At 39.4% G+C, this 26,900-nt stretch overlaps 1 protein-coding gene across 1 annotated transcript in view; it reads left to right on the top strand.

The window, feature by feature from the left end:
* The window catches only part of LOC133464679 (steroid hormone receptor ERR2-like), a 45,950-nt gene extending 19,393 nt beyond the window's left edge, over window positions 1-26,557 (top strand). The window contains exons 4-7 of the mRNA XM_061746801.1: window positions 5,219-5,329; window positions 5,474-5,635; window positions 20,766-21,035; window positions 25,009-26,557. Coding sequence (XP_061602785.1) covers window positions 5,219-5,329; window positions 5,474-5,635; window positions 20,766-21,035; window positions 25,009-25,253 — 788 coding nt within the window. The 3' untranslated portion in view covers window positions 25,254-26,557. The remainder of the gene's footprint in view (window positions 1-5,218; window positions 5,330-5,473; window positions 5,636-20,765; window positions 21,036-25,008) is intronic.
* Window positions 26,558-26,900: the final 343 nt, after the last annotated feature.

Raw genomic sequence — 26,900 nt, 5'->3', positions numbered from 1 at the left:
TTTCCCAGCTAAAATAGGGAGCTCCTAATCTCCCTTTGGCAGCGGTCGCCAGCCAACCAGTTCTGACACATTCTGGAGAAAGAAGCGCCTCTGACAGGTGAGGCTCTGAAAATAGTTATGTGAGCTCGACACACACATGCGCATGTCCAGATTGTAATACGCAATCCGGATGCGCACGGTGGTGTACGGACCACATGGGCATTTGTGTGACGTCTTTACAAAGCCTCCGCATCAAATAAATGTAACCTTGCGACGTGATGAGTGTACGTTTCATCTTACATTGATGTGCGTTATTTATGATTGGTTCATTCTTTTTTTTTCTTCTTAATTTCAAATTGAAAACGTCAGAAAATTAATTCTTTGTTTGGTGAGAAAAAGACAATGAGGTGTAATGATAAAATGTACACAAATACACATAGTGGACATTTAACGAGTAGTATCTTCAGTCTTAATACTTTATAAAAGCAGAGAGAATTTAACATTAATTATTCCTTCCATCATGAACACAAAGAAAATGAAACAATAAGATTAAGCAAAGCTAAGAGGATTTACATTTCAGTTGCTCTTGTGATTGCTTTTTAAAGATCATAAAGGAGTACCAGCAGTGGTTTTATGAAATAAAGAATGCAATGAATCGGCGGGACAGAGGCGGCGCACAAAGCTGCGAGCTTCTACGAGTCAATAAAAATGGCGAATGTGAAAGGGAAGCCGGGGTCAGGTGGCCGTAAAGATTGCTCCAATGTAAATACGGCTCATCCTCTTTCCATACACACATAAACACACATAACAAGGGTAGACTGTCAGCCGCTATTGTTGGGTCTTAGCACTCTCGCGGGCTGCACCGTATACTAAAAACTAGTTCAGTTGATTTATAACACTCAGCCCACCCCCACCCCCCACCCCAACACACACACTTCTGAATGCTTGTAAGATGTTGACCTACTATGTCACAAGTTATTTTCTGGACCTGCACTGTCCCGATATTTGAAGGCCGATGCAGTAGTGAGCCCTGGCCCCGCTCCCTGCTCCCTGCTCCCCAGACCTTTACAAGGGGCCTCATCCAGCTGTCTTGTTGTGGTCAGATTCTCAGTACTGGTCTGTATCACATGTGATGGGATGGGATTTGAGGGGGGGGGGGTATCATACATCGGTCAGATCAGGCCCTGTCTGGGACAGGGCCGTCAGGGTAGAGATGTATACCCGATGCCCAGATAGGATCAGACAGAAGAAATAGTGAGAGAGAAACGGAGGAAAAAAAACCAGAAGATCTTGCAGAAAATTGATATTCTACCCAAAACAGCAGCTTGTTCTCTCATCCCCCTGCCCTCCCATTCTTCAGCATTATCTAGCTCATCTTTTTCCTCTCTCATTCTCCCTGCCCTCCAGCCTCGTGTCTCTGTCGTTTTCAGCGCCACTAAGCTGTAAACTGAAACTGGTTAGCACTGAGCTCTTAATTCTTGTCAGTGTCTATTAATTATGGGCCAGTTGGATGTTCCAGTTCAAACAGCCCCCGCGGGTCCTGGAATTCAAACTCCGGCTGTTTGGTCATTTGTCGCATGTCGCAACCACATGACCCGGCAGCCCACAGCAGGGAGACAAATGTTTGCGTGTTTTAGTGTGTGCACACGTGTGTGTGTGTGTGTGTGTCTGTGTGTGTGTGTGTGTGTGTGTGTGTGTAGTGGCTGATTTCAATGGAAAAATCAGTGACGGTCAATGATGGTTTATGCCAGCTTGATATGATTTTGGATCACGCAAACTTATTGTTGTGAAAGCCTTTACTTGCTGCATATCCCGTTGTTAGACCTGTGTGTTATTAAATAGGGAGAAGCTATTGAATTGATTTAATATCTGGAGTACATGCACCCAGATTCCTGTGGTATAATTTACCATTTTAAATCTAACTTAAGCAAGAGTAATGATAAAAACAACATCTTAAGCTCCATCTACTGCAAACCCAGCTCCTAGCTGCCTAACTGACTAATTAAAACCACATCCACATGTGTTCAAAGAACAAGAAGTCTATTTGCAAGCCTTATTGATTACTTTAAGGCGTACAAATGGAAAGCTGTGTAAGGAGAGGGGCTCTCGATTTAGCTTCAATCTGCCAGGCATAAAATGATCTCACTGTGTTTGCTGGGAAGAATGAGCTCCCTCTGGGCACGTTGGGTAATTAGGTTAGTGGATAGTCGGTGTCAGGAAATTGAAAGACCATCCTAATCGGATTCTTTTGTTTCCAGGGGAATCAAAGGAATTTATATGAGTCACTGGGAAATCTCAAAACGACTCAATTCCACTTGACCATGTAAAATCTGTTTGCTTTTCCTCAGTGCTCAAACAACTTTTAATACGAGTGTGTAAATTCAGTACGTAAGGTGCATAGAGCCTGTGTCCTCTGTGATGGCTTTGGAGATAATCCCAGAACTCCACCAAAAGGCTGGTTGAGAGACAAAATGTTAACGAACAGATGGAAGTCTTTCCTACCTCATGTCATAACCTTTTACAACAATTCACTTAATTTATCAATAATTGCCACATTTGCACATTGCTCTTAATCTCTGCTGCATACTTACTTCCTGAAATGTATATTTAAGGAAGTAAGTGTGCAGCATATATTTAACTTTTCATGTTTTAGATTTTAAAAGAGCTATCTCTTCTAAGAGAGCCATAAAATGAAGTTAAATGTTCTCCGGTCTGCTTGTGTCCTGCAGAACTACAAAATATAACAAGCAATGCGTTGTAAATATGTATAGACATTTTTAGGTAGTACTTTTATACCTTTTTTAATAATTTAACATTTTATTTTGAGCTTGACTGTTCCTTGTATGTTATGCTTCTGCTGCCCAATAATTTCCAGATCTTGGGATCAATGAAACACATCTTGTCTTATTATTTATCTTAAAAATATAGTACAAATTAGGGGTGTGTATTGGCAAGAGCCTCACGATACATATCCCAATACATGTGTCTTAATATGATAAGTATCCCGATGCATGTATCATGATACAATACCTATTATAACATTGTGATATATCAAAGTATTTTACTTAATTAACTTAGTCAAAAACACGAGTTGCTGTACGTGTACACTGGAGGATACTGATCATAGGACAAACTCAGTCAAAATGTAGTTTTTAAACAACTGCTCCATTTTATTTAACTGCATTGCTACGTAGCACTCGCTGAACACACTGAGATGAAAAACATGAATAAAATAAAGTGCAAAATAAAGAACATAGACACTAAAATTGGTAGCCAAATGTGGCACTGAAGAAAGAATATCTAAAATAAGGTGCATTGTCCCACACAAAAACATGGAATACGTTTTTCCTAATAAATCAATATTAGGATATGACAAATTGATATTTTAATAGGTCGACAAAGTAACGCGATATAGTGCTGTATCAATATTTTTTCACACCCCTAGTACGTCCAGGAAGTACCTCTGCCCTTCATTAGGAGAGAGCTCGTAATGGGCTCCAACAGACCCTGAATAAAAAGGAGTCTGTCTGTATAGATCACAAATGAATACTTTTTACATGCCTTATTTTGTCTATGTTCTGTGACATAAAAAAATAAAAAGTGGAAAGGGGAAAAAAAAGAGCTTGAGCTTTATAAATCAAGAAAGATGCTAATATTAAGGGACAGTATTGTGGTCAGCACGAGTTGTGTTTGAAAATGTAGCACAGTTAACTGGGCCAATGTGTTTAAAGGTCCCATATTATGCAGTTTTATCCTTGTTCATATTCACAAGCGCCACAATATTGTCCTTTTACTTTGATCATGACTTAACAACTATCAGGTTTTATTAGACTGTGCAACCTCAATCTCTTTATCTTGTTTGTGCTCAGGTGAGCACATTTCTGGTCCCCTCCTCCCTCTACTCGCCACCAGTTTGCCAACTTAGCCACTTTGTTGCTTTACTTAGCCACTTTTCAGACCTGTTAAGCGATTTTATTTCATAAAAGCCACTAGCGACAAATCCTGTGACTCTTTCAGATCTTGTTGGAGACTTTTGACGACTGACATGAACGTAGCGTTTTCACTCGTTTCTCAGTTGCTCCCCCGTACCAAAGCCCTTCATCCGAGCTTCCAGCCCTTCCCTGCTCCAGTCAGAGCTGGAGATGTTCAGCCCTTTGCGTCCTGCAAATGAATTGTGCATGCGCAAAGCCACCTCTGGCTAATCCTGTACTGGCTATTGAAAAAAAAAAAGATGTATACATTTATTTGTATAGACATGTTAGTGACATGTTAGTCAGGTCTGTCTTCAAGACAGACCTGTTTTACACCATAAAAACACTATTATGAATAAATAATTAAAAAAAGTAGTATGAAAATATGCAAGGTTCCTCAATATCAAGAGTTGCATACATATCATCAATTTGATTGTAAATACAAGCAGAAATTCATTTGGAACAGGTGATTATTAGTATTTAATTCTAACTAATGTAATTATAATAATTATTCAATGATACTGCGCTGGCCTATAGTCAGGATAAAGGAAGTGGGTTGGAATTGGGACATTAAAAAAAAACAATTGACGAAAAGAAAGTTAGTTAGGTGCTCCAAATATATACTGTTTTTTATTTACTCCTCTTCTTTCACTTAGTAACTTCTAGCGACGTTTAGGACAGCCAATAGCTACTTTCCTTACTGAGATTGCAACACTGCTCCCTACTCACTATGCTCTTTCTATTTATCCTTCTAAACCAATCAATCAGACATGTTCCTCAAGTGACGTGTCAGAGCTACAGAGACAAGTAGAAGATGATTCTTTAAGAAATGAATATCATCTAGTGTGGTGGGGGATAACCCCACTGGGATTAGATGCATGTGCTGGGATGATCTGCTTGGAGTTTAGAAGCCCAACCTACAAATCCAATCAAGAGTAAGCACAAAGTCATTTAGGAGAACAAAAAAAAACAAAGCTTCTTGTATTACTGATCTTTCAAAATTTGTATTTATTGTTTTGTTAATCATGCACTGTTAAAATGATAGCTATGCCGCCTGAAAGCTTGGTATATAACAGTTTAAAGCAATTTTGAAACTTTTGGAAAGTTAGGAAAACCATAGGGCTTCAATATAATCATGGAGAACTAATAGAAACAAGAAAACAGAGCTGGCACTCTTAACAAATCTCAGATCTGATTACTCTAAGCCAGGTCAGACACACTTTCTGGTTTAGTTCCCTTAAACACATGTGTGATTATTGTTGTTGCAGGTGTACGTCTGGACCGGGTGAGAGGGGGTCGACAGAAGTACAAGCGAAGGCTTGATGCAGAAAATGGCTCCTACCTCGGCATCACAATCCCCCCTCCAGCTAAAAAGCCACGTAAGATCATTTATTTATTTAATCTTTTGCTCAAATTTGGGTGAAAGATCTGAAGCACACTGAACACAAGAATATGTATGCACCTACACTGATCAGATTTGTGAAATTAACTCGATCCCTGGATCCACCCGTATGTCTTTTCAGTGACAAAGATCGTTTCCCACCTGCTGGTGGTGGAGCCAGAGAAGATCTATGCCATGCCTGACCCAACTATGCCCGACGGAGACATCAAGGCTTTGACCACCCTGTGTGACCTGGCTGACCGCGAGCTGGTTGTCATCATTGGCTGGGCCAAACATATCCCAGGTGACAAACAACTCTGGTTTACTTGAGTTCAGTTTCACGTAAATGTGAAATTTCCTCAATTTTACTTGTTTTTTAATTACAGATCTGCTGTGAAGCAACAATTGATTTGTTGCAGACCATAAAAGAATCAATTTAATTTGAGAACATATCTAAATATATGACATAAGTAACAGAAGTAAAGTTGCAAGGATCATAGTGTTGACATATATCAATATAGAAAACCCCATATTTGCTAGTTACTCAAACATTACTGTATGAAGATTGAAGTAGTTCGCTAACTGTTGTACACAATCCCCCACCTTCCCTCTCACACACACACACACACACACATGCACACACAGGATAATTAACATCTGCTACTCATCTGCACCTAAGGGAGAAGCTAGTCCCATATTCGAAGATCTAATCAATAAAGAACAGCTGAAACCTTTGATTTGACTGGGTGGGGTAGGAGAGTCTGGGGGCCGGGATCCGCCCCTATGTCAATGTATTCCATTTCAATTCCAGACTAAAAGAAAGCAATCCTCTTACTCACTCAAGGAGACTCCACAGGGCCTGTGGTAAAATTGATTTATTTAGAGAAATACTGACGGATTTCCCTTTTCCTTGTTGATAAATTCTTAAATAAGATGTGGTATGCAAATTGTTATTTCGTTTCATCTTTATCATCTTGTTTGGTTAAACTGCGAGTTTCGTCCCAACATGTTGGAGGGGAGCAGAGGTTAAACTCCAAGTAATCTTTTGTCATTCATCTTTTTCTTTTCTTTTTTTTAACTTTTCATGTTTTAGATTTCAAAAAGAGCTATCTCTTCTAACACAGCCATGGTAAATATGTAAAGTTAAATCTTCTCCGTTTCTCATGTGTCCTGCAGAGCTACAAAATATAACAAGCAGTGTGTTGTAAAATGATCATTTGTGCTGACAAAATACTCAGGGTTTCCCCTAATCACTAATTCATCCATTCATGGAATTTCTGCGCCGATTCTTAAGGGGGAGGGGGGAGGAACTTGAGACTATCTCAGCTGTTATTGGGTAAGGGTGGAGTAAACCCTGGCCAAGTCATCGCTGATTCACCTTCAGATTTATGTTTGACACTTAAATCAAGCCCATGAATCTTTTACTGAGCATTTGCTGCTGCCCAAGTAATTATGTGACAGTGGCATCCACGCAGCAAACACAAAATCATGTCTATACAAGCAACCAATCACTCTTTTTGACCAAACCCTCGTGTCAAATTGACATACGGCTACCTGATTAGTGGGATTTGAAATGAACAACTGTCATAAATCTAATAGGAGCTACCTGTATATTGACCGGTACCACAGAGGGGCCTAACGCAATGCATGTTAAACTTATTCCAACACAGATTTAGATCTGATCAGTCCGGATGCAATTGAAGTTGGTCTGAGAGACTTGTGTCTAAGTTCTCTTCGTAGTCTGAACACAAAGGTGTCCTGGAATGGATTCAAGGACTGCCCACTAAACTAATGCCATTCCCTTAGGCGATAAGTAATTTCATTTTACAAGCTAAAAGGCTTCTATGAATTCTCCTTTGTGTGTTGAATTTTTAAGTGTATTTCATACATCCTGATTTGATTTAACCTTGCTGTATTAAATTTGGGCAGATTTTCTAGAGGCTGCTTCTGTCAATTAAAGCTAAAATTGTATTTGTATTTAGAGCAGGAAGGTCATAGCTGATTGCTGAATATGCATTTGAGTACACATTTTAATGCCAGGTGTGAACATGCACAGTAAGGACTGGCCACTTGGGACTAGATTTCTCACCACATGTTAATGCCAGACCTAAACGAGACGATAGTGTTACCTGTTGTCCAAATCACAAGCCTCAATTGGATTGCAAACTCTTGATTTTATGACTACCCTCCATGCACAAGCTTAGAACTGTTAAAGCCGCTTACAGCCTGTACAGATCTATTCACTGCAGTGTCAAAGCTCCTAACTTCATAACATCATAGGCACCTAAATAGTTAAACAAATACAATAGGCAAAAACAGTGGCGATAAAAGATCACAAAGCAATACTGACAGTTGAATGAATGAATGAATGAATGAATGAATGAATGAATGAATGAATGAATGAATGAATGAATGAATGAATGAATGAATGAATTTATTTCCAACATGTATATAAAAAATAAAATAAAAATAAACAGTAACATCTTCATTTGCACATAGGTTTGAAAAAGGAGTAGGAAGAAGTATACACTTTTTCCTAGTTCCTACCCCTGTATAACTCTATGAATGTACATTATTGCTATAATTATATCTACACAATATCCATATAAATATAGTCTATATAAATACTATGTAAATATGCCAATTACTACATAATTATCCATATAAGTATATAGAATATATAAATATTACATAAATATTATATCAATATATAGAAAATACAAATATTATATAAATCTATATAAATATACACTATATAAACTACATAAATGTCCCTATAAATATATATATATTACATACATACATAAAAATATATAACATATATTACATAATTATAACTATCCCTCTCAACATATAATTTATACTACATAAATACAAAAGTGAATAAATTAAATAGAATAATTAAACAAAGGTTCCTAAAAAAATTAAGGGAAATAAATGATTAAATAATCACATTACTAAGTACTTGTATTTAAGTGTTTCACTGGATTTATTGGAATGGTCACCACAAAGGCTTAATCCCCCTTGCTAATGGACCTCAAATGAAAAATAGTTAAAAGCAGTTGCTCAGAGAATATTAGAAGGAAAAATATGTGTATTAGGAAAGGAAATTGAAAATGTACTGTTAAACATAAGAAAACAATTTTAAAGCGAAACTAAAAGTGTTTAAAAAAAATTGTAATAACGGAAAAGAAAAAAGTGGAGATGACAGTCTTGTGTAGGAAGCCTAAATTACCCACCTAAACCATTTGTGGCATTATCCAACAAACTATTTCCCTTATGGGGAGAAGGAATGCTAGAACTGAGCTAATGCTATGTTTTTTCTGGTATAAGTCTTGCTGAAGTCTTCTCCACCAGTTGTAATTGAAGCTAGAACTGCCTGATGCCCAAATATAAAGACCTGCAAAAAGTATTAATTCCATAAGAAGACTGGATGGACTTAAACCTATTGGACGTGCCGAGGTCGTCACAGCACAGCACGGTGAAATAAAAAAATGTTCTTGGTCGCCAAGTTGCATTCTGGGACGCGGCGGCCATGTTGGCAGCCTCGTGAGTGTAAACAAACAGCAGTGTAGTAGCAGCGTAGTAGCACCAAGTGAACAGACCGAACGCAAAAAAAAAAAGTTAAAATGCCGGAAAAAGAACTGGAATTTACCGGGATACCTTAAACAAGGAAGCCAGAGAGCGATATATGGAGAAAGTAATGATTATTAACGGTTTGGATCCATATGAAATCCCTACTAGTAAGGACTTACTGCTGCAGTTCTGCACAACCGACGTCTTCGACTACCTTGTTTGCGAGTGTTTGGCAGCTGCTTTGGTAAATGTTTGACTCGCCATGTGTTTCAATAAATTAGTATAATAGTACAACATACAGTACATGTCTTGTATTACTCTTACTTTTTTCTTTTCTTATGTGCTATATTATGTGGAAAAGGCTCCGAGGCATGAGCAATATTTTTGTTTTCCTCGTGGGATTATTTTTTTCCTCTGCAGCTACAAATAGAGTTAATAATTTTTCCTCAACAAACTAGTTTTATCTGAAGATTGGGGTTAGTCGCACCGCAGAGAGCTGGCCAGAAACTGCGTTTAGCTCGAGAAGTGGGGAATAAAACCTGTGTGAATGATGCTACCCCGGTCTGTGTGAGTGTTTGTGGTTTACTGTGGAAGGTTATGTTTGGTCGTCTTACAGCCGCGATCCAAGCGAGCCGACGACTCTTTGTTATCTCAGATACTTGGCCTCCGTGGTTCTGCCTCTGAGCAGGAAAGCGCTGAAAAGTTAAACCATTAGCGATCTTTTCACCACGTCTGTTATGTGTGGAGCTGTTGCACCCCACAACACAGCAACGGGTTGCCATGGTTTACAGAATAACGGAAAGTAACGATTACAAGTAAGACACAACGAAGAGGGAGCACGTCTGTACACAGTGCGCAGTGGTCTGAAGAGCAGCTAAGGTAGCATCCAACAGGGCGGCTCCGCCAAGTGATGACATCAAGACGACCAAGCCCTATTTGGGCAGGCAGGCGCGGCGCAGACGCTGCGGCAGGTGCCGAGCTCAGCGGCAGAGCGGTCCGCTCTTGCGCCGGTAGCACATAAATGAATGGGATCGCGGGCAGCGGTCTGCGCTTTGCGCCCTCTATGTGAAAGGGGCTTGTTGTTTTTCCCGGGGTACAGAAGAGGAAACTCCTTCCGCGTTCATTTCTGACCAATGAGAGAACAGTTGGTTCGTGCATGGCATTTGTTAACAGCTTTGAACCGCTACAGACTGTTGCCTTTTGAACACAAACTCCACTCCACATACGTAAGACGAATCTGAACAAAACAAACGGGCCACAGGTCTGAAAGCACCCTAAGTTGACGTTGCACAAAACTGACACTACGGTGAGAAGGTGCAGTTATGTCAAGCCAGATAAGTGCACATTCACAGCTTAGCTACAGATTTACACATTTTTTACACATTGCCTTAAAAAAGGCAAAACAGCCAACTTATACCTGGCAGACAATAATGACATACTGAATGTGTAGCAGTATTATAAAGCCTGCACACTGCACTTAAAGAGTTAATGTACAAAGGTATCTCATACTATGGGTGATATAAATCAAACTGAAATTTGGTGCCTTTGACTATGCTGGAAATATATTTCAAGTAGTAGCATTATCCTAAATATAAAACTTTTGAAAATGTTTAAATTGTTTTTCCATTCTCAATAATATGCCTTAAGATGCCTATTCAGGTAACTGCATGCAGTTTTATGGGAAGATATGCATCTAGAATGGAATGGCACATAGTGCTTTGAGGTTTTTTTTGTTTTTTTCAATTTTGAATTTTGCAACCAAGTTGCACAATTAATCCAAGAACCATCTGACTTTCCTTTATCACAAATAGAAATATCAGAAACATTATTTTCAGAGAAACGGTCTGCACCATCCTGCATTTGTCTTAGGCTGAACATCTTTGAGGATACTAATTGAAAATGATCTTGGTCACTGCAAAGATAATATCTACTGCTCAATAAAGTAAGTAATTTAACATTTGTAATGAAGAAATAGGCCATAAATGGAATTTGGATTCTAAAATGTGTGCTAAATTTTGTAAAGGTAATAAAACAGACTTTACTACACTTCTTCGAATACGGGCAATCCGAGAACCGCAAAAAGCCACGAGAGTGGGCAGCACAGGGGGCTTACAGACCGGTGTTGTGGAAAAACCCATCAAATGCTCTTTAATGTGTTCTTTCCAACGAGGTGAATAACTGGACTGAAACTGATTGTCTAAGTTACCAAGAATAAGACTTGAAAGATGATCCAAATTTCAGTAGATTTAATTAAAAAATTGCATGCAAAAGGGTCAGAACATACATCAGGCGTCTCGATGCAGAATGACAACGTAGCAAAGGAAGCATACTGATTTTAAGGCACAGAGGATGATTCATTCTTACGATTCGAGTAGACAAAAACATCTTTAAGGTCAGTGTTAATCTTTTTTTGAGCAGACTCCCAGTCTGTACATTTGGCTGTTATTTTGCTGCTCTCAGCAGTTTGGGTTTAATCAAGTAGCCAAGGCTGAATTTTCCATCACACCTGGGCATTTCTGCTTTCACCTTAAAAATGTGAGACGAAGAAGAGAGGATGAATTTGCTCATAGACATGTCATTTTGAAAATCAAGAAGACAATTAGAGGAAATTTTAAGGTGAATCAGATGATATACTTTTTTGAACCAAAAAAAAAGTTTGCGGGGGGTTTTGTAGCTGGAGACCTGAGGTCTGAGCAGCATCATGAACGAAGAAGGAAGATGATGTATCTCAATGAAATGGATGTACATTTCACAAAGTCTCAGTTTAATACCATGGATTGACATTCCCGATGTATTTGCATATTTGGTGACTGGAAATGGTCAGCTGACATGTTAAAAACATATGGATGGATGGATGGATGGAATGATGGATGGAATGATGGATGGATGGATGGATGGATGGATGGATGGATGGATGGATGGATGGATGCTGCTCCTCTTTGGTGTAATGCTGCTTCTCACCAACCTGAAGTTTAACAGAGAACAAATTCCCTTTTTTTCTTGCCTTTGTTTGTATTTACCATCTTTAGAAAAACGATGTCATAACAAAGAAATAGAACTCCAAAAGGAAATAAGGAAAAATTGACTCTTAGAGTAAACCAACAAAGAATACGGAAAAAGTGAAACTCGAGAATCAGCGCAATGGTGACACAAAAAGCACCCCTCCCCCTCTCTCATTTTGTATTACATATTCTATAAGTATTGATCTTATATGCTGTGAAGACATAAATTCAGACCTGACAGAGTTATTAAAGGGCCATGTAGCACTCTGGAGACACTTTACCCAGGGCCAGCGGGTCAAAGTGTCACCAAGTAACGATTAAGACAAAAGGGGTCCCTACAGTTTAACAGTCCACGCCCACCATTACTCTCATAGCCCAATGGGCAAATGGCCTTAACGATGAGGTAATAAGAGTCATTAGTGCAGATCGCTCCGTTAATGTGGAAGTCCTTCAACATCCAGATGTGGAGAGCTAGGAAGGACCATGCAACACTTAATGGATTTTCTGTTACATGTCATCGTGTCGAGTTTAGATACTTTCAGGGAATTTCCGCACCCAAGACAACATTTTTACATTGTTTGGATGTGTGAATGTTTTCTTTTATATACGTTACGATTAAACATATTTCAAGGGACATACGAAACATCACTCAGTGACCTTTGATTAGCTGTTACTCTTCTCCACACTGGGGTCAGAAGTACCTACTACAGACATAAACGCACACACAGGATCTAAAACCTGGACACAAAGTGTGGAGATTCAAGTAAACTGCACTGAGCCTTCTAGCATTTAATACCCGCCAAGTCCAGAGCATCCCTTTCTTCCACTTTGATATTTTTTTTCCTTTCATTTTTCCTACCCTCCTACACACACACACACTCACACACACACTCTCAGGCTTCCTCGTTCTCCGGTTCCCCTGGCTCTCACCCTCCCTCTCATATAAGGCCCTCTAGTCTCATTATTACCTCTGTCTTTTTATTAGGCCCATTAGGGCTCTTAGGAGGCCTGTAATGATACTAAATGAATAGAGAGTGAACTGCTGTCTGTTTTAGACCCAGCTCTCAATGACAGCTTCAAGCTTCACTGCCAACCACTCAGTCTCTTCACTGCGCTGAATAGGTTTTCAATCTGTTATCTGATGTGTGCTTGTACTGTACCGTTGCATCGCCAAAGCACTTCTGTTTTGTGCCTTGAAACAGAAAAAGAAATATCAAAACAAGAGCATATTGTATTTGCGTGTTTCACTGGTTAGATAACGTGATGGAGCATTTCATGTAGATCTGCAGTCCCTGTAGGCTATTTTGAATCTTTTTTTTGTTGTACAAAGACTAAACTAATTTAGAGCTGTTGTCCTGTCAACAAAAGTGGTTTTGTTGTTAAGCGGCAGGAATGATCATGATATTAACTGTCTTAGACAAGCCCATATGACATTTTTCCCTTATGTTGTCTGTAATCTACACAGCTAATCTGATTATTTGAAAAGCTAGTTGTTATCTAATGCTAAGTCTTACTTAAGGTGTAATTTAAACATTAACACACCCAGTAACTTAAGGCTTGTTTTCACCGAACGGTTCTGTACGGTCCGGTACGGTTTAGAGTGGTTCAGTCAATTCAGGTGAGCGTTTCCACTGCGGGGTGTAGACCTCGCATGGAGGAGTGTTTCCCTCCCAGTTTCCACCCAGCTTCTTCAGAAAGAACATATTTGAATATATCAAAAAGAGTTTTATTTATTCTATAACAAAGGAAAACACGGTTGTGGCCATTGTCTCTTCACAATATTCATGCTATATTAAATAATTTGTCTTAGTAATAATAATAATAATAATAATAATAATTAATAATAACTTAAGGTAACTTAAAGCAGCACTATGTAACTTTTCCACCTTAATATCACATTTCCAGAGTCATTGTGATGGTACATCAGCTTACAACAGGTTTAATGACACCTCTGTCATGATCTGAGGGGTCTGTATCGCCTTCACTGGCACTATGTAACTTTGAGGTGCATGGTAGGAACCCTTCCACACTGAAAAACTACACATTTTTACGGCTTTGACTGCTTTACAGTATACGTCACTTCCCCATTCTTCCCGATTCGTAGTCGAGACGAAAGCTGGGCGGGGCGTGGAGCGCAGAGCTCAGGAGAAGCTGGTATCATGGCTGAAGCAGCGAAAAATCAGAAGAAAATAAAAGTTTTATCGGAGGAGGCGAAAAAAAGAAAGTGGGAGAGTAACAAGCTAAATGCCCGGACAAAAAAAAAAAATTCCCGGACATGAATAAACATTGGCCCGGCATTCACTCGCCGGCGTGAGATGAAAGACGAGGAGGGAAGTCCGACAAGAGAGACAGAATTGTTATGATACAAATGTAAATGTAGAGTTCTATGTTCAATAAGAATCAAAATTAGAATGTTTTCACATACAGGGGATTCGTCTTGGGTTTTAGTATTTTTCCTGAGAACTGTAAAATTGTGCATGGCTGATCTGCAAAATATAAGGAACAGGCATTCAGTTATTCACAGGTTATAAAGTATTTTTTTATTTTGTCAGTAAGTATGTTGGACTACTAATTTATGACGAAGTCCCTCTAAAAAACGTGACAGGAAAAAGGTGCAGTAGAACAAAACCAGAGCGTATATTGTAATTTGGGGCGCATTATCTCGTTGAAACAGTCAGGGGGACGGGGGTGACTTCACTAATAAAACCTAGCTGAAATGAGTGATTTTCAACATCGTCATATTATATTGTTTAGCCAAAAATAGATACATTACCTCTTCGCTATCCATCCTGCAAACGACCGCTGAAAACAGAAAAGTAGTTTTGAAAGTCTGTCCCGTCTTATTTCATTCACTATCAAAACAAATGCAGCGACGGGGAAGGATCTTTCCGGTAGTACGCGCTGGTGCTCATGGGAAATGTAGTGTTCTTTCTGGTAAAGCACTACCGCTTTTGTCCAAAGGAGCCGCCAAACTCAACAAAAGCTGAAAGTTACATTGTGCTGCTTTAATAAGGTTACCTTCGCTACGCATTCATGGAAAGCTTAAAGCTGAAACCCAGACCTTAGCCGGCAACAAAAGATTATATTTTCTGATTGGCTGAAAAATCCTATTTTTTGATTGGCTGATAGGTTGGTAACTCGAGATAGCTGCTATGAGGTGAGCTCAGCACACAGCAGCATAGTCTACCTTTGACTCGTTTGTAAGATGGGCGGTTGCAGTTACTGTGCAGTGAATTTAATTTCTCAGCGTGAGAAATGCCATGTGTGGTGTGAGAGGCTGTGAACTTGTGGAAATGCATGAGTGTCACGCTCAGTGCGTGAGACTTGAGAGACCTGCCTGAGATGGTGTGGTTGCCAACATTAGCTAATTATTTTTAACCTTGTTTTGCTAGGACTGTATTGTTCGTGAGTTTTTTTTTTAAACATACAAAAAAAACAATCTAATCTCAAAGGATATTTTAGGATCGAAGGATCATTTCACAAACTGTATAGCAATGCTCTTTTTCTACGGTACCAGAGGTATCAGAGGGGGTTAACAAAGAGATTGAATTAACAATTTTGTTTAAAAACAAGACTTGTGCTTAAAAGCTCTTGTCTCTGTAAAATGGCTTTTTTCTCAACCCTACATCACGTTTTCTTTAGCCCAAAAATGGTCATTTTCTTTGGCTTACGTTTGGCCTTGAATAACTGACTGCATCAACACAGTGTGAGTAGCTGCATAATTTTACCCATATATTCACCAGATATTGATTAAATTAACGATTTTTCCAAACATATGGACACCTGGCTGCTTATTGTTTGGCTTACAACCTTCGACCACCACTATAGCATATTCAAGTCTGGTAAAAGCCATGAATGCCAAAAAGTACCTAAAGTTATGCCTAAATATGTCTGCTTTATGATGACAATCTCATGGCTTTGTACACAGGTCTACTACTGGCCTGACGCCAGATGTTGATGGCCGACATCCCATCTGGAAATTCTTTTGAAATAGGCACAATACAGGCTTATTTTTACAGAAGCATAATTTAGGCATTTTCTTTTTCTTCTTTTCCTTGTAGCTGTTCCCTTCAGGGATTGCCGCAGCGAATCATCCAGCTCCACCTAACCCAATCCTCTGCATCATCTTCCCTTACCAACTAACTTCATGTCCTCTTTCACGACATCCATAAATCAACTCTGGTCTTCCTCCAGGCCCCCCTCCTAGCAGTTCCAACTTCATCATCCTTTACTTATCCCTCTTCTGTACACGTCCAAACCATCTCAGTCTAGAATCTCTGACTTTCCCTTTCTGAATGTGCTAACCCCTCTGATGTACTCATTCCTGATCCTATCCATCCTCGTTACTCTCAAAAAGAACCTCAATATTTTAACCTCTGTCAAAGCAAAGCTTCCAACGAAACAAAACCAAGCTGATAGCACTCAGAAATTACTCAACCCAGGACAACAATAATAAAGTAGCACCTATTGCTTTGCATTGCCTCTTCATCCTGCTATGCATTTATTGCGCCTACATTTATTGCTTAAATATTTGGAAAGAGTGAATTTGTTGAAATCCATATTCTATTTCTCAAAGGTTGTCTTTGGCAGAGATTACATCATTGGGGTGTTTTTAGTTACTGTTTTACAGTCTAGGACAAGGATTTCCTTTGGTCAAATTATCATATAAATCAGGGCTTTTCCAATGTCTCTGTTGCCTTGTCAACAAGCAAAAACCTCTGATATTCCTTGTCTCTGTTCCTGCAATTCATCATCACACAGGAAGACTGGAGACACTGGGACATTGATGTTCCCCATTTGCTCAATATTGTGTCATGTTTAGTCAAATGGCAGTAAATCAGTGGAATGAAATATTGATATTTCATCAGGGGGATTCAACCTTCACAACAACACTTAACTCAGCCACCGCAGGCTGATCCACCTGAAACTGCAGGGTGACCTCCAGGGAGTAGGGAAGTCACTCCACCTCTTCAGTATACGGAATGGAAATAAGACAGAAATAAGCAGATGTAAAACGTCTACAAACCTTCTGGGGGGGTGTTAAGGTATAATGACACAAATAACAAGATGTGTGTCTGAACATGACATTTTAAGGTGGTCTGCATACAAACAAAAATCTGAAGGGGAAAAAAATTATTGGAAACATGTTGAATTTTAAAAAGGAATAAATAAATACGTAAACTCATAACTGATTTCTGTACAGCCTTTCATGATGTGAGCTCTAGCTTTCAGCAGAGTTAACCAATCACATTCAAAAAGTTAAATCTGTAGGTAAATGACATACACTTGCCATCTTTTAAAGTGATACCAAGGAACTACAGGAATTTCTGGCCGGTCCTGGTCTGTCGTTATTTTTGACCTGTATTCTGCATGAGCCTGGGCCGTGGGATAGGGTTGCAGAATAATAATAAATAATCAGAAAGAATATACAAGCCCATCTAAATTATTCCAGCTAGTCACCCCTAACCCACTAGGGAAAATATGTTATGATCTGATCGGATAAAGGTTGAACCTATTGAGCTTGATTCTCAATGTTTGGCACAAAGCCGATACTGAGTATCATCCAGGAATATCATAGCAACAGTGAAGCATGGTGGGGGGTAGCATTATAATTTGGGGCTGCATTTCTTCATCTGATCCAGGGAAACTTGTCAAGATAGACGGGGAAATGAATCGCTCCAAATACCAAGATAGTTTGGCACAAAGCCTTTAATCCTCTTTCATGAAAATGAAAATGAATTGAACATCCCGACATCACAATGACCCAAAGCACACGTGAAAATCAGCCAAGACAAGACTTGAGAAAAGTACAAAAATAAAGTCTCACAGTGGCCCAGTGAGAACCCACAAACGTCTGGAATTACATAACTAAAGACGAAACTGCAAATAAATAGTGAAATACAATTCAAAAGTCTGGTGCTGTATGTGTGTATATGTATGTATATATGTATATATGTATGTGTGTGTGTATATATATATATATATATATATATATATATATATATATATATATATATATATATGTGTGTGTGTTTATTTATATATATATATATATGTGTGTGTGTGTGTGTGTGTGTGTATGTATATATATATATATATATATATATATATATATATATATATATATATATATATATATATATATATATATATATATATATATATATATATATATATATATATGTGTGTGTGTGTGTGTATATATATATATGTGTGTGTGTGTGTGTATATGTATATGTATATATATATATATATATACCGCGTGTGTATATATATATATATATATATATATATATGGTTGCTTTTTTTCCTACATTTAACTTGTGTAATCATTTAATCATTTTTTCAAAAGTCTGGTGCTGTGTGTGTATATATATATATACAGTATATATATATATATATATATATATATATATATATATATATATATATATATATATATACTGTATGTATGTATGTGTATATATATATATATATATATATATATATATATATATATATATATATATATATATATATATATATATATATGGTTGTTCTTTTTCCTACATTTCACTTGTGTAATCATTTAATCATTTTTTCCTTCCTCCCTGCTCTAAATACAGTCCACAGGATTAAAGCCATTAGTTTTCTTGGAAAAAGCGTTTTTAGAGAAACTAAATTCCTGCAATGCTGATACATCCTAGATATCCACATTCAGTGATCCTGTAGCCCTCCCTTCCCCCCACTAAACATGTACCGGATGTCCTCCATCAGCTGTCTGTTTGTCAGATCTGAGGCTTGGATCGATCCCCCTTTCGCATTTGGTGGACTGATTACAATCTACTAATCAATGACCTCCCCAGCACTCTTTCTCTCTGCCTCATTCTCTCCCGTTCCATCGTTTCTCTATTTGCTTGATAAGAACCATTTTAAGTTAACCTGCCGGATACCGATCCATACAAGTTCAGATTTAAGTAAGCAGTGTTGGGTTCAAGGCCTCGGTCAATACCCAGCAATCACCTTCCCATTCAGCATCTAGGATAGTGAAAGGTATTGTCGCGGTCGGACTCTTTTCAGGTGTCCGTCTGTTTGATGTGGTGTGTGAATGTTAGAGGAGAGAGTTGACGGGTTGACCTCGAGCTCTGGATGAATTGCCTCTCTGAGTTCAGAAGGTTAAACACTAAAGAGACAGGGGACAGCCAGTTGGTATACGTTTGATTCTTCTTTCCCCCCTTGAACTTTTATAGACTTAAACTGTTTCCAATCATAATATCATGAAATCACTCTGCAGTAATAATAAATGTAATTTAATTTATTTTATTTAATAGGGACAATGCAGGTTTACATGTGATCACATTCACTCATTACAAACAAGCCAATGTGACTGATGTTCTGCATACAGAGATTATAGCTATTGCTAGTTTCCATCTCCTGTCCCTAGTTAGGCTTTTAGTAAAAGAAAACGAAAGAAAGGAGAAAAAGAATACAAAAATACATTCAATTTTCAACATGCAAAGCTATATCCTATTTACAATTCTCAGCTTGCAAGAGAGCACCTTATTAGCGGTTACAGGTGATTAAAAATGCGTACATTTCTGATTTTGCTTCAACCAGTCTTTGACATTTTTAGTAAAAACCTTAAAATCTTAAGTTGTTTTTATCTCAGTTGGCAGTGTGTTCCACATTTGAGAGCCCTTTATAGAGAACGCTGACTGCCCAAAGGAGGTCTTACGGCGTTCAACCTTACAGTTACCACTTGTTGTTCCCCTGGTGATCCTACCACTATTCTGCCTGCTAACTAACTTACAGTACATAAAACATCTGGTGCTAGGTCCTCATTCACATGACTTAAGTTAATTTCAACAGATAACATTCCCACTACTTTTATAATACACATGGTAACACAAGCTACAAATATTGGCAGAATGATCGATTGCTTTGAGAGCAATAATAAAGTTGTTTTTAAAAGACAGACACAAGTTAATTCATTCATTTTCTACATTTTCTGAGACATAGCAGGAGGCACAGTGATTTTTTTCTTGACTGAGCAGCGTCTCATGTGATTATTCACTGAGCAGCAGAGCTGAGCATCGATGGTCAAAGCAGCCCTGGCTCATGTTTCAAAGGCCTCTACACATGACAGATTTATATTCCCCTCTTAAGCCACCACATACAGCGGTCGGCCTCCGTTTCAAGTTGGACTTCTCTGGGGGATTGTACAGTGATTGTACATAGCCCATAAAACACATGGAGGACTCAAGTTGACCAGTTATTACTGGGCAGTAAGGTTAATAAGATGATCTCCTCCCTTAGTGTCATGTGACTGGGCGGTCCAGGCGCCCAGAAACACCCAGAGAGAAAATCTCAAATACTGTATTTTCTGGACTATAAGCCGCACCTGTACATATAAGCCGCATCCGCTCTATTTAAAAAAAAAGATATGCAAACCGCAAATATTTATGTTGTTAGATTAGACATTTACTACATGTACAGAAGGATTTTGAACTGTAAATGATGTACATGTTTGTACCTAAATAGATCTTTCCTAACAGTGTCTTTTAACACGGCAGCAACTTTGCTGATTAAAACTGGACAGAACCAAGAGAAAATAACCAGTATTTATTTATCTGTTTATCTGTTTGAAATCTGTTTCTACCTACTTCTATCTGCTAAAGAAGAAGTAGCGTGTTCTTCTTTGCATTTATTTTGTCTTAGTTTTTATTCTAATTCCGGTTAGAGCGCCCGAGCGGTGGAAGAAAAATCCACAGAATAGCCGCACCTTTGTATAAGCCGCATGGTTCAAAACCTATGAAAAAAGTAGCGGCTTATAGTCCAGAAAATACGGTAGTAATAAATTCTTTTCAAATTCCTCAGGTTTTTCCACACTCTCACTGGCCGACCAGATGAGTCTACTGCAGAGCGCCTGGATGGAGATCCTGGTGCTGAGCATCGTGTTTCGCTCACTGCCCTGCGAGGATGAGATCGTGTATGCCGAGGACTACGTGGTGGACGAAGAGCAGGCGAGGATCTCGGGCCTCCTGGACCTGCATGTTGCCATCCTTCCGCTGGTTCGTCGCTACAAGAAACTCCGCATGGAGAAGGAAGAATTCGTCACGCTCAAGGCCATCGCACTCGCCAACTCCGGTAAGATAATTCCTTCAAGTATAAACCGCTATGCCGTAAGGAAAGTGAAAGACAAAAATGAGGACCCATTCCACCCGATTCACTTAATCCCGAGTCTTTACGATAAATTAAGACCATTTTTACGGTCTCGGGTCATTTCTGCTGCTGGATGGAGGTACAAAAGCTGGATCATCGAGAAGTAACTGAAGGAAACAAAGAAAAATGTCTTTGTTCTGATTAGAGACCATTAATGCACATCCTGAAGAGGTCGACTAAAACAAACAACCCAAAACAGTTATATTTGAAAGAAATTAATCATTTAGTTTTGTATATATCTAACAAAACGAGTTGTATAGATTGACAGCTGAAATAAATCAGGGCTCCATTATGCCTAAATGTACAATTTACAAAGTTCGTCTAAGCATTTATCTTCACAAACCTCTAAAAATGCTCTATTATACATTACTTTAGTAAATGGTGTGGGTTTTTTTTAAAGAAAAAAGGTTTTCTAGAGTGTTTAGATGTATTCAAACATGCTTTGGTAGGTTGTGATTTTAAATTTAGTACGCCATTTTCAATCAGGGGTCCCATTAGGCCTAGTTGGGGGGTGGGGGGGCGGCGGGGGTTCATGTCTGCAGACAAAACAACAAATTAGAAAATTCAACAAAATTTAAGAAAAAAGTGAAAGACAGGTCAAGTTTCAGCAGCAACAACCTCACTAATAAATGTATATGAAACATCCTAAACGGTAACTAAATACTGTAAAAGCTGCTGAAATCAGAACAAAAAGACAAGAAGGCTTTACTTGATTCCATATTATTACATATGATTGCAGGTTAAATTGCTTAGATCGTTTTTCTCTTCGACAGCGCCAGAGAGCCAGGATGATACATCCCTCTTCCGCGTCTCGAATAGATCAAGATAGCTGGCATTTAATTAAACAAACAAAGAATTTAGACCCCCAAAAATTGTCAAGTGCTGATCTATATCTCGGGGAACCATCACTTCCACAGTGACGGCTCCGCGATAAGCGTGGACGTAAAGGTCAGGCGCTCGTTTTTTTTTTAATTCAACACCAGCGTGCGAGTGCGTGCGGCCATATTTCAATTTGCGTGCGGGTACTTGGGCGCGTGTCACGCCGCGCTCTCATTCCCTCCATCTCCATAACAGTAGCTGCCAGCGCGCCTCGGCCGAGGGAGATATATTTAGCATTTCATTAGAAAAACAGGGGCTGTCAATAAAATGTGTTAAGTGGAGTGGAATGAGCGTTGGGGAGCGACGGGCCTCGTTTGTTCCAGTGTGAAGATGCTGCGCCCGTATTGACAGTTTGCTTTTCATGAGGCCGGGCCTGTCCCCCCGCTAATCAATGCCTGTTAGGAGTCTTTTCTCCCGCCTGACTGAAAAATGAAAAAATGCTGAGCCCAGAGCTTTAGTCTTCTGATGACAAACACTTCATGCGAGATCTGGGTGGAGGTGGGGGGTGTAAACGGGAGGGGAGGAGATGTAAAGGTAAGAGAGAAGTGTGAGAGAGGAAGGCGCGGGGTTGAGAGGGAGGCTCAAAGAGGGCGAGAGGGCAACTTCGGCTCGTTTGAACAAAGTCTCGCAGAGCTCGGGCTCCAGTGGTCCTGTGGGTGTGACAGCTGTGGAAATTCATGGCCATTGATTTTGTAATTAGCGGAGTATCGACGGGATTGACGCCAGGCTGCTGACGGATTACATGGAAATTGTTTCTTCAAAGTTAGTTTTGCATTCCGCCCCTAACCTCCTTATACACACACACACACACACACACACACACACACACACACACACACACACACACACACACACACACACACACACTCCCTCTCGCTGTCTCTGCATTTACACACACTGACACACATTTGAAAACATTTTTGTTCTTTTCCCATCTCTCCTCTCTCTCTCTCTCTCTCTCTCTCTCTCTCTCTCTCTCATACACACACACACACACACACACACACACACACACACACACACATGATCGTGCAGCCAAACTCGGATCAGATCGGTATTAACATGAAGGTTTCAAATGAAGAGTGCTGGAACACATGTGCGGTCCACATAGCCTAGTTAATTTCCCAAGATAGAAATGCAATTTACACAGAAGGCGACTGGTAAAAGAGACTTAATCAGTCAGTTAGGAACATAATTAGCCTTGTACGTTCCTTTTTTTCTGCCTCATTTACATGTTCACACACGGTCTTAACTTCTCTCCACAACTTTGGCGATGCATGGCGGCGCTGATCTAATTCACTCACTCCTCCGTCAGCAGCCATGTGCGGCTTGGCTTTTGTGATGCGCTGCATCTTATTCTGTTGGATTCAATTCATTTATAATCCCGCATGAAGTTGCATTATGCTGCGCGCAACTTTATCTTTGGAGTCGATGAACTGCGGATATGATGCATACAGAGATTAGATATGACGCTTAAGTCTGTGCAGTAGGGCTGCACGATTCTGGACAAAATGAGAATCACGATTTTTTTGCTTAGAATTGAGATCACGATTCTCTAACGATTTTTTTCCAATATAAAATTTATTGCACTTATTACTTTAACGTTGCAACAGCTGAACAAAAATATAATAACAATAAACATCTCTTGTCTTCCTTACACAAACCTTTGAATAATTTAAACAATAATAACAATTTTGAACAATATTTGTTCCTCCCTGAGTTAAACACCCTTTCAGAAAGGGGACTTGTAACAGATCCTGTAGTTCTGAGGCAACACATTTTTCCTCTGGCTGCTTTTTGCTGTAACAGCTGACATTGAACATAAAAACAATAAACATCTCTCTTGTCTTTAAATAATTTTAACAATAACAATTTTAACAATATTTATGTGCAATATGTGTCAGGTGATGAGAAAGGTAGATGTTTCTCCAAATGTAATCCACAATCATTAACAAAATATAACAAACATGACAACATGATAGTTGACCATGACAGGACTACAACAACCTAGAACATAGGCCTAGTCCTTTTTTTATGCAGCCATCTTTAAAAAAAAAAAAAAAAAAAAAAAAATTTTTTTTTTTTTTTTTTTTTTTAAATCGTCGTCATTTGGAAATGAGATCGCGTTCAAGCATGAATCGAGATCGCGATTTTTTAACGATTAATCGTGCAGCCCTACTGTGCAGTGAGGCCGGCTGAAAGCAAAACCACTGCTTGTCCATTAAAACTCTGCGTCAGCGCGTCCTTTGGAGGATGAGTCTGCTTCTTTTTTTTTTCCTATCATGTAGACTTATACTCTGAGAGCAGTTTTTAATAAGTCTCAACTGGTTTTATTTTAGAGCCTATACATAAGGGGGCCAACTGCTCTTTCTTATGGAAATGAAGACCATCTGCCACCATCATTCAGCTGAACGATATCCTAGTAATGCAGTCTGAATTCATTAGTGGGGTGGTGGTGGGGGGTGGGATGTATGTGGTCCTTGATACCAACAAGAAATGAATCTTGCTTTTTTTTTTTTCCTTTCCTGTCCCACTGTATATTTATTCAGAGCTCCAATACCTGTCTCCCTCTCTAGAGCCTCAGCCGTGCACAGGCATTTATTTAAGGAGCATCATTAACTACTAACAAGAAAAAAGCTTTCTCCAAAATTGCGTGTTCACATGAATAAGCTGAGGAATGTAAACTAAACCACATATTGCAGCTTCAAAAGAGGCTGTTGCCTTAGCTGCGGATTTTTAATGTCTTACTGCAGATCAATAAAATGCATTTTATTTAATTGAATGCCTTTTGTTGTTCAACAAGTAGCTTTAAGATATGACAAAGAAGATTAATTTTGAGATTTCAGGCTTTTTTTTTTGTTTCCATATCATGAATTCTGACGTTCAAGCCCGTCTTCTGAATCAGTGGATGTTTAATTAGATAATGCATCTCTCTCAAAATGATTCCTATTCACCTGTGGTGTAACATCCTTTCTAATATGTCTCCATCCTTCCTTGCCCATATGTCCTCTTGCTCCAGACTCCATGCACATAGAAAACATCGAAGCTGTCCAAAGGCTCCAGGATTCTCTACATGAGGCCCTGCAGGATTTCGAAGGCGCCCAGCATCCGGAGGACCCCCGACGGGCGGGCAAGCTGCTAATGACCTTGCCTTTGCTCCGTCAGACGGCCACCAAGGCCGTCCAGCACTTCTACAGCATCAAAATGCAGGGCAAGGTCCCCATGCACAAACTATTCCTCGAGATGTTGGAGGCCAAGGCTTGACATCCGGGTCACATGCTTGACAGACAGCTGCATCACCCGATCGGAGATGATGGACAGCCCGTAAGAAATAAAGGTGGCGTGCCAACAGACAGTTGAAAGATGAAGCCTGGACTCTGGAGTTATTTTAACACTTTTAAACAGTAATAAACATAAAAAAAGGGACTTGGCATAGTTTTAAAAAAGGGTGATTATCAACCTGATTGAAGTGGGATCATGATTCTGTATATAGAGATGTTGTGTACAGAAATCAGGCAACTGAGGTCTTGTTATAACCAGAGGCCTGTTGCTCTATATCACCTGATGCTTCTGTGAATTTGTTTCTTATCTTATTTTCATCTGAAAATGAAGGTGGGATAATATAAATGTCTTGAGCTGTACAGCTGTGTAGCCACATTACGTGTTTCTGTTTCCTGGTCCCATGTTTTCTAATCTCAGCGGTTAAAGCAATAGTCTCTTAACTGGTCGACATATATTCTGTGTACTGTATATTGTGTGAAATTGCACTGGGCACAGGGGGACAATTGTGAGACGTGTTCTTGAATTTGTTGTCAGAGAAAGTCACCTGATTCTCCATTTCCTCGTGATATATATTTACCTCACAGTAGCTTCATCGACTCAGAGGGTCGGTCAACCTGGTGCTTACAGAAAGACAGCGGTTGGCTGGTGGTTATTGCTGACTTTCTAAGCATATATGAATAACGTGGCAATAATGGGCACTGTGCAAGCAAGCTCCGTCTGAGTGTCACTGTTGCTCTCGACGGTTGAACCCCTTCCTGATTTCTCTCTGTGTTCACCATGTGCACATACTGGCAACTAGACATGCTGTGAATCATAACCATGAGAAATATAAGCTATATTTTGCGCTGAGGTTTAAACTGAACTGTACGACTGTGTGACAAAATACCATCAACAGCTATTGATATAATGCAATCTAATACTCTGTGTCCTGAAACCTAACAACTCTGCAATAAATACTACATTACACTACTTAAAGGGCACTGTAATAGATTGCATCATATTGTAGGGTTTTTCTTCTCAAACGTCACTTTATTGAGAGTCTGGGGGCCCATTGGACATCGTCTGATGACTGATGTTCCCTAGCTGGAAACCCCACAAGGTAACAAAGGGAAGACTGGCCTGCCATCCTAGTTTCTTTGATACATGAGTTAGTCTGGTTCCTGTAGATTCACGTTGATCTCCAGGGGACAGTAGCGCAGGAGAAACAGCCTCTCGATGACACTTGAAAGGCAGAGAACCATCCCATGTAGACAGAGCAACAGCCAGACTGGTATTAACAAAAGACACCGAAAGGATTTGCAGTAATAACTTGTGCATTCAAGGTTATTAGCAATTCTACTGCCATCATGGTTGTTTTAAGTCGTGGTTGTCAGATGTTCTTGTACGAATCATCGTATTAACCGCCCAAGCCATTGGGATTGGTTCAGTACATTCTGAACTGGTGGAAATGGGTGCGAATGGGAGGGGTACCAGACCCACTGCACTAGCGAGGGTATGGCTGACCAGGCTACGCAAAGCCACAACCCTAATCTGATATTTTTACACAACTCTTAACAATATTTGTACCTCAAACCAGAACCATCTCCATGGCTAATTCATCAGCCAAACAGGCAGTGCTTTCCTTGTGAA

This window comes from Cololabis saira, chromosome 18 (genome assembly GCF_033807715.1).
Source record: "Cololabis saira isolate AMF1-May2022 chromosome 18, fColSai1.1, whole genome shotgun sequence".
Lineage (NCBI taxonomy): Eukaryota > Metazoa > Chordata > Actinopteri > Beloniformes > Belonidae > Cololabis > Cololabis saira.
Note: the sequence above shows the minus strand (reverse complement) of the source record. Positions and strands in the feature narration are given on the sequence as shown.